The 9613-nt window shown below is 46.0% G+C and overlaps 1 protein-coding gene across 1 annotated transcript in view; it reads right to left on the bottom strand.

Moving 5' to 3' along the window:
• Positions 1–8135, bottom strand: part of B4GALNT3 (beta-1,4-N-acetyl-galactosaminyl transferase 3) — a 157496-nt gene extending 149361 nt beyond the window's left edge. The window contains exon 1 of the mRNA XM_006862705.1: positions 7967–8135. Coding sequence (XP_006862767.1) covers positions 7967–8135 — 169 coding nt within the window. The remainder of the gene's footprint in view (positions 1–7966) is intronic.
• Positions 8136–9613: the final 1478 nt, after the last annotated feature.

Raw genomic sequence — 9613 nt, 5'->3', positions numbered from 1 at the left:
CGAAACTACCAGCTGCTCCGCGGGAGAAAGATGAGGCTTTCTACTCCCGTAAAGATTTACACCCTCGGAAACCCTGTACAGGGTCGCTATGAGTCGGTTCCGACTCCACGGCACATAACAACAACAACAACAACATATATAATTTTAAAAATAACATTTTTTAAATTGCAAGAATATTTATTTGGTTTATTTAGTGGGATCCGGGTAGCACTGTAGGATAAGTACCGGACTGCTAACTGCAAGGTCACGATTCAAACCCATTAGCCACTCCTTAGAAACCCTGTGCAGGATTACTGTGAGTTGGAATCAACTTCACAGCACTTAACAATAACAAACACTAAGTGGACACTTCAAGGAACTCTGATAGTACAGCACTCAACTGTTAACTGAAAGGTTGGAGGTTTGAGCCCACCCAGAAGCTCTGTGGGAGAAATACCTGGTGATCTGTTCCCATAAAGATTTTGTTGTTGTTGCTAAGTGTCATTGAGTGGGTTCTGACCCATAGCAACCCTGTATAAGGCTTCCGAGAAGCGGCTGGTGGGTTTGAACCACCAATCTTGTAGTTCAAGCTGACCTTGTAGTCCAGTGTATTATCCTGCAGTGCCACATGTTATTTTTAAATGCTGAGTCATTTCCAACCCATAATGACCCTGTATAGGGTTTCCAAGGAGCAGCTGGTGAGCTTGAATCGCCGACCTTGCAGTTGAAACAGACTTTGCAGTCCAGCGCATTAACCCACAGTGCCACACCAGAAAATCAATAGAGCAGTTCTATTCTGTCACATGGGGTCGTTATGAGTAGAAATGGACTCCATGACACCTAAAATAGGATATATATAAACAGCACTTGTTAGAACCTAAGATTCTGTAGAATAATAATAATAATAAATATAGATCTATCTGACATGAAAGACTCTGGTGACACAGTCATTATGTGCCCCCACTGCTGGTGTGGTGCTGTGGGTTAATGCACCAGACTGCAAAATCGTTTGAACTGCAAGGTCGGTGGTTCAACCTCACCAGATGCTCCTCGGAAACCCTATACAGGGTCACTATGGGTTGGAATCAACTTGATGGCACTTAACAACAACTGCTAACCAAAAAGGCTGGAGGCTTGACTCTACCAGCCACTCTGCACAAGAAAGACGTAGTCATCTGCTTCTGTAAAGATTGGTGAGCTTGAACCACCGACCTTATGATTCAAACAACTTGCAGTCCGGCACATTAACCCACAGCACCACACCAGGATTTAGAAACTCGATAGGGCAGTTTCTACCTTGTCTCTGCATCAAAATCAACTCAACAGCAATGGATTTGGTTTGGGGTATTTGTCCATCATGCTTTGCTCAGAACATATAATATATTAAGCCCAACACCCTTTAAATACACCATCCAAACAATTTACCTCTTCCAGTAGTATTTTTGGAGTCCTGGTGTGGCGCTGTGGGCTAATGCATCAGACTACAAAGTCATTTGAACTGCAAGGTCGGTGGTTCAGGCTCACTAGCTGCTCCTTGGAAACTCTATGCAGGGTCGTCGACTTGATGACACTTAACAACAAGTAGTATTTTTAATTTATCATGGCCAATATAAATGAGTCCTGGTGTGGCACTGTAGGATAAACATTGGACTGCTAACTGCATGTATGGCAGTTCAAACCCACCAGCCACTCCTTGGAAACACTATACAGGGTCACTATCAATTGGAACCAATTTGTGAGCACTTAACAACAACAACAATAAAAATAAATTATGTGGAGCACAAGGTCAAAGAAGAATTGTCGGAAAGCTCAACTTGCATGAGGGCCAGTTTAGACCTCATCTTCCTCAGATATAAGGAAAACTGCTTGTGGAAATAAAGGGGTAGTTTTTGAGACTGGTGGAACTTGGTAGAAGAGAACTAGACATTGAGTGGCAGACTCCAAGAACAGTCTCTAGGCCTCCTTCCAAAACAAACTCTGTGATGGCAGCAGTGCCGATTCCGCTCTGCTCCATAAAGCTCAGCAGTGAGGGCAAGGCCAGACACCATGGCTTGGAAAATTACTGGGGCACTGCTGCACACCTACTAACCTGCCCTGAAACTAGCACAGAAGTGGTGGCTTCAGAAGAGCTTGGGCTACAAAGCAGTTATAACCGTGCTGGGACAGGAACCTGAACAACTCCCAGGAAAGACAGCCCAGCAGCACCACAGCAAGCCAAAGGGACCTCAACTCAGACTGATGGTGTGGGAGTCAGAGGACAGAGGTGGCAGATTGGTGTTGTGAAATTCTTCTGGCCACATCAGAACAAGAACAAAAGAAACAAAAGATACCAATCCTGGGTAAAGTCTCCTATTGTCACACACTGCATTGCTGGTACAATACTAGACCCAAAGAAAGCACACTTACAACAAATAAATATTCGCTGGATTAAATGCTTTATTCTTTGCATGTGTGCTTAATTTAAAGGCTATTGTTTATATGTACAAGAGGGCTTCAAAAAGTTCATGGAAAAATTCCAGTTGTGTTCATTTCATTTCTCCACAAACTTTTTGAAGCCCCCTCATATGGTACAAGGAGCAAGAATTCCTAGGTTCTATTCTTGGATATGTCACTGATAAACAGTATCTGCCAGTGGAAAATATCAGGTGCTTGGAAATTCAGAGATGACCATCCCTAACCGGAAGGTGTTTATTTGAGTGCATGGAATGTGCTCAGAATTGAATACTGATTTGAAGATAATATACAACAACTGATAACTGGAATGTCAGTACAAAGAGAGGTAAACAGGGCACGGGAGAAGGATCCAAAGGGTCTATCCATGGAGAAAAGACACAGGCCCAACCCACAAGAAGCACAGGAACCTTGTGCTTTCCTTCTGCACTTGCCTCTGTTGCGAGTTTCAACTCTAAGCCACCATGCCATCCCTCCTCTGCCCACACATCTGTCTCATTTGGTTTTCTCTCTCTCCCCCACTGCGTCTCAGATTACTGTTCTGCCCTGAGTTACCTCTGTTACTGGAGGGTTTGTATTCTTTCCAGATCTGAATGGCTGTGGTGACCCCAAGCTGAAATACTTGCCTGACGTGTGGGCGTGCCTCTCTCAGCTCACTCAAAGTCAATTAGAACTCACAAGAACCAACCACAGATTCGTTATTGATTTAAGGCAATTCAAGCTGATTAGGTTCCTGAGATTGAGAACACTTTGGGGGTTCATTCAACAGGTAAACCTGGCACTTAGACAATAATGTGCCAGACCCAGCCTTGGGAGATCTAGAAAGAGGCTGACACACGCTATCACTCTCCGCCCTGGCTCTATACCCACATGTGAAATCTTGGCTCCGGTGCCCAGTTGGTCCCAGCAGTAGGTCAATTAGAGAAAAGAGTCCAGAGACCATTTTAGTCCAGATCTGTCTTTAGGAAGGGCCTTAGCTAATTCAATCTGAACAAATGAGTATAATATTAAAATCTGCCAGAATGGAGTCTTCAACTTCCAATAATAGTCTGTTCCTGGAGCTATACTTTTCTGCCAGTATACACAAGTACCAGTTGTTAAAATACTGAAATACTTATGTACACATTGGTAAGCAGTGACTGCCCCATTACCACCCTGACCCCTCCCTCCTGGACAGCTTCAAGACCCAGAAGCTAAAGGGTTAATGATGCTGGGTATTGCAAAGGATCTTCCAGTACCACCATCCTATATTGCCAGAGTTGAATAGTTTTACTATCATCCATGCCTCTTCCTTCCTACAGTACTATTGTTAGGTGCCATTTAGTCAATTCCGACCCAGCGCAATCCCATATGACAGTAATCTTTACTGAAAGGAGCCCTGGTATTGCAGTGGGTTACACACTGGGCTGCTAACTGCAAGATCAGCCTTTTGAATTCATCCACGGGAGAAAGATGAGGCTTTCTGCTTCCCTAAAGATTTACAGCCTCAAAAACCTACTATGATGACGACTGAGGGGCAGGCTTACAGGGAATGTATGCCTTTTGGTTGTTTGATGATGCATGAAGGGGATTGTAACCATGGCAATGAAACAATATATGATAGGATGAATGTAAAGCTAATGTTCTCCCATGTAAACTATCACATGATTCACAATAAAAACTTTTTTTAAAAAACCTACTATGAGACAGAACGAACTCAAGAGCACTTAAGAGCAACAATAATATTTGCAGCAGCAGAAGATCAGGTCTTTCTCCTGCAGAGCTGCTGGGTGGATTCTAACCTTTCCTTTAGCAACCAAGCACGTATCCATTTGTGCCACAGTACTCCTTTCTATTTCAAAACTTTGCTTCCTGTTAGCTACTCAACAAAAGCCACTGCTCTTCTCCCTTGATGGTTCCAGTTATTCAAATCCTTGCAAATATGGCACTAGCACATATTCTTCTTTATACCCTGCTTCACCAGATCCAATTGTTCAACATTCCTAAATACTAGCCTTTTCCTGACTTTGGTCTTTGTTTATGATGTTGTTCTTTCTGCCTAGAATAATCTCTCTCTGCATCCATCAAAATCTTACCAGTTCTTCAAGATCTACTGAAATGCTACCTCTTCCATGAAATAGCTGCAATGTCTAGTTCTACATTTGTGAAACTTGATGATTGTTACATATAATTATTTCTCCATGTGCACCTTAATGTCCCTTCTAGAGAGAAACCATATCCCAGCAATCATCATGGCCTCAAAATTTCCTAGGACAGTGCCTTGTTCAAAGTATGTGCTAAATAAAGATTTGTTTAAATGAGTGAATGCACAACCCTAATTTCTTTTGTGCAGGAGACCTGGTTTGTTTTTCTCTGAAGCTATTCCAATTTTGGCCATATCTTTTTCTATATATGGAGCCCAAATTGCACACCATCTATGTTGTAAACTACTGGGTTATTCCATGAAGAAGCAGGAAGTCTGCTCCCCTGTCATTACTTTCCCTCCCTGGAGTTTGTGACTGCTGTCTTTCCATACCCTTCCAGCTAGGGCTAGATCAATGTACCAGTCACACAGGGACAAGCCAATGAAAGGTCCTTAGTAAAAGAGGCTGGTCTTCCAAATGACAGGAAAATTGGTGGTGGAGTAGACTGGCAAGGATTTCTAAGAAGAGGAGGGAAGGTGGCTTGTTGGGAAGTAAAGCCCAGATGGCTCTCTGGTTGCTGTGGTCAAGGCCACGGGGACAGAGCTAGGAGGGGTACTTTTACAACCCTTATTGCTGCTTGCATGCCAGGGCATAGAGGAGGGAATGTCAGCAACTCCTTTCCTAGCTCTCCATCTCCTAATTCTTTCTACCCTGTTCTCCCCTCCAGAGCAATAGCTCCAAGCTAAGAGCTCAGACCTACAGGACAGGAGGAAACTTTGACACAACATGTGCAGACTTCTTAACAATCAAAAGGATGGGAGACACACCCTTCTCATCAAGGGGTAAATTCATAACTGTGTTGTATATCTTTCAGAGTTTTCTTTAGTAAATTTGGCAAACATATATCCTTAGTCCCTACCATCCTGGTGAGATGCTGAAGGATAATGCACTGGACCCCCCAGGTCGGTTTGAACCACAAGGTCAGATGTTCAAATTCACCAGCATTTCCTTGGAAACCCTATACAGAGTCGCTATGAGTAGGAACCGACTCAATGGCACTTAACAAGTCCCTTACTGTACCTTATTTCATGTTTTACATAAAGAAAATATGCTGTCCTGGTATGATACTGTAGGATAAGGACTGCTAACCACAAGGTCATAGGTTCAAACCCACCAGCTGCTCCTTGGAAACTACTGTTGCTATTGTTGAGTGCTGTCAAGTCAGTTCTGATTCATAGTGAACCTGTATAGGATTTCTTAGGAGTAGCTGGTGGGTTTGAACTGCCGAAGTTGTGGTTCGTAGTCCAGTACTTATCCTACAGCGCCACACCAGGAGTCCTGGAAGCCGTATACGGAACCAGAACTTACTCCACATCACTTAACAACAACAACAGCAATCACTCTGTTTTTAAAAGGGGGAGAGGGCGATGGGAGAAGGGCTGGGAGACAAGAGTAGAATGCATTGGGGCAGCTCAGCATGAAAAAAAGAGACAGAGGTCAGGAACCAGTGTGGATTCTGATTAGGGCAAACTGGTTCAAGGTTTCTAGGAAGAAAGTGCACTGGAGGAATATACTAAAACCATTGAATTGTAGACTTTTAAGTATGTGAATTATGTTGTTGGTATTAAGTGCTAGCTTGATAAAAATACAAAAAAGTGAGGCTAAAAGTGCACTGAAGGTAAAGGAAAAATTCGGTGGGAGATAGGTCACTGTATTCAGGGTCACAAAGCATGTGCTTTACTGTTTTCTCACATTAACAAAATAGTGGCCACATGAGGAAGGAGAGTCTCAAGAAGGAGATAGGGGAGACCCCTTCCAGGAGCTCCCTACCTGAATATATTCCAAATGGGCTCATCCACTTGAGCCTGTCTGAGGGGCACAGTTTGGAAGAATAGGTTCATTCTATGTCTTTCAGAGGAAAGGTCTAGAGAAGGGAAGCACTAGCTATAGAGAGATAGATTTTGGTCTTTTGAAGAAAAGACTCTTCTACATAGCCTTCCTTATGATGTACTTGAGCTCTTTGGCCCTAGAAACACTCAAAACTTAAGTGTCTAGATAGAAACGGACCTTGGACATCATTTTACCAGAGAAGCTGTCACTTTCCCTTGATTCCCCAGCTACCTAGTGGCAGAGCCAGGATTGGAAACCATCTCCCAACCCAACCAAAATAATTTCCAGTGCCATACAGTGAGAGAGTTTAGAACATAAATCTATTTCTCCAGACTGATTTTCAAGACTGTCCCCTAGTAACTCCCTCTCTGGCCATGGGAGGAGAAAGCACCACACCCAACTCTGAGCAGAAGGGAACAGCATTCATCAGGTATCTTCTCTGAACTTCTTGAAAGGGTGAAATAAAAGCAAGGGAGACACTGCTCTAGAACTTTGAATCGCTCTGCCCCTCAGGCTTGGGAAGGGCACCTGGTTGTTGTGGGAAACTCTCCACTCCTTTTCTCAACTATTACATTGACCTTTTAAAGCCCCTGACTGGCATTGTTAGAGTTTGATTTTGCTAGCCTCTTCAATTGTAAACTAAAATCACCTCAGATAGCCATGTCCGTTTTAGTAAAATAGGGAAGAGTCCATTCTTTCTCATTTTCTTACAAGGAAACTAGATACAGAAATTTTTAAATGGTTTTGACGAGGTGAAAAACAGAAACCGGAATCTGTCCGCATTCACCGTGCAGTCCCCATTGTCTCATTAGGCAGAATCTGAGGAGTCTTGTACGTTCTGCAGGGTTCGCAGGGGGCTTCTGACAACTAGCAGGAAGGGTGGCCAGGACAAGGCGAGGGGACGATTCAATGAGGTGGGAGACTTGGAGGAAGAGGAAGGAGCTGGGAGGGGAGTGGCGTATGAGAAGAGTGAGGAGAGGTGGCTCTCGGAGGCAAAGTTAAAAAAGGGAACCTCAGAAGACGCCGCAGAAAAGCTACACACAAGGCAGTGGGCAAAGTTTGGGCCTCGCGGACCCGAGCACTCCACCGGGTGCACACGGCCAACGGCATCCCAGACACAAATACGAAGCCCGCGCAAGGACCGCGCGTTTCTCTTCCAGGGTGCTTAAAGTCTAGAGTCGTGGAGGTGCCTCAAGTCTCCGCCAGCATTTCCAAGGGCCAGACGGGGAGCCTCCCTACCCATCGCTCTCAAAGCGAAAAAGCAAGGAGCCCCTAGGATGTTTTGGCCCCACAAGGCCCGGTGGGCAGGGTCGAGTTCCAAAACACGGCGCTTGGCCCCATTCGTTCCCCCCTACCCACCTCCCTCCCTGAGTAGACTGCGGGGCGATGCTGAGCACCTGGAAAGGATAATGAGTTGGAAATCTGGTTTGAGGAGGAGAGGCGGGTCCCCCCAACGCGGGCACGACCAGTGCTGCCTGCCTCCTCCCACCTCTTTCCCCACTTTTCCTCCCGACGCTACTTACTCCGGTTCAGCGGGTTCCCGCCGACCTGGGCCGAGACCACCAGTTCCAGATAAAGAGTCCAGAGTCCCACGAACACCAGGGCGAGAGCCAGCAGCAGCCGGAAGCGTCTCCGCAGCAGCTTGACCGGGCGCAGGAGCAGCAAGAGCAGCGCGGCCCGGGGGCTCCCCATGGCGCTGCGCGGAGGCGGCGGTCGCCAGCGCGGGCTGCTCCCCACCCAGCCCCCACCCCACTGCCGGACCCAGCGCCCCTGGCGCACGGAGTCCCAGCCCCAGCCCAGTGTCTTAGGGCTACGCCGAGGCCGTCTCCCCCGGCCGGTCTCCAGCGGGACGCCGGCTCATGCTCCGTGCGCAACCGGGTACCTCAGGCTGTGTGAGCGCCTCTCGCCAGCTCTCAGGTCCCTCTCCAGGAGCAGAGCACAGCTCCTCCTCCTGCGAGTGTCCTCCGCTCAGCACTCGGCTCTGCTCTCCACGCCTCTCCGGTCGCAGGCTCGCTGCCTCCCTCCTTTTTGCTAGCTCTTACACACAATCCCAGAAGGAGCCTTTCCTAGTTGCCAGCAGGTCTTTCCTCAACCCTCCTCTGGATCCGGCTCTGTCTCAAAGCCAACGTCAAAGCCTCCCGCCCCACCTGTCCCGCCCACGCTTTGGCCCCGCCCCCGAGGCACAGGTGGGCTCCGCCCCTGAAAAACCAAAGGAATGAGGCAGAGCCCCTTCTGGCCTACCTAGGATAACAAGAGATGGAGTCAGAGAATTGGTCTTTAGCAATTGGTCACTGGTGTCGCGTACAAATGAGAATGGATGGGATGTGGGAAGGTGCTACTTTATGATGTGGACTCTGTATATCTGAAGAAAACTAAGGTACCAGTGGGTCGGATCTCTCAGGAACTTGCATAACTGAGGTAGAGGCTTGGGAGACACTGGATTCTTGTGAGGGTTTCCTGGGAGACTTTGGCTTCGAAGTCATTCATGGCCTCCATCTTTCCTACACCCTACTTGAGATAACTAGAGTAGACAAGATGTTATTCCGGAAGCAGTGGATATTTGATTGACTCATAGCTTCTTCCAGGTTAATTTTGAAAACCCTTCATTCCTAACCTCAACTACATCTCAGAAAGACTTCAAGAAAGTGATGGCCCCCAGGACTGTCAAAAACCTAAATACTTAGAAAAACAGCAAAAATTATAACTAAGAATATAGTTATTGTGAGTAGATATGATTTGAATCAGAGTCAGCCTGAACATATGAGGAAGATATTTCAAAAAGGGGGCACACTGAAAACAGATTATGTAAGGGATTTCAAAAAGTTGGTGGGAAAATTCTATTATCGTTTCATTTGTCCATGAACTTTTTGAAGCCCCCTGGTATAGGTCATTGTTATATCAATTTTTCAGGAGCATCAAATATGTACAGGGTTCCAGGCCTTTGAAGAAACAAAATTATATGGACATACAAAACACTTTCCAGCTAAACCCCAGGGTTTCCACTCCTTTAAACTGTATGTTGTTGTTGTTAAGTGCCATAGAGTCAGTTCTGACTCAGAGTGACACTGTATATAGTTTCTGAGGAGAGGCTGGTGAGTTTGAACCTCCAACCTTGCAGTTCAAACTGACCTGTGCTTATCATACAGCACCACACCAGGACTCCTTTAAAC

The sequence above is a fragment of the Chrysochloris asiatica genome, unplaced genomic scaffold (genome assembly GCF_000296735.1).
Source record: "Chrysochloris asiatica unplaced genomic scaffold, ChrAsi1.0 scaffold00050, whole genome shotgun sequence".
Taxonomy (NCBI): domain Eukaryota; kingdom Metazoa; phylum Chordata; class Mammalia; order Afrosoricida; family Chrysochloridae; genus Chrysochloris; species Chrysochloris asiatica.
The sequence above is the reverse complement of the archived record's forward strand: the minus strand, read 5'-3'. Positions and strand labels throughout refer to the sequence as shown.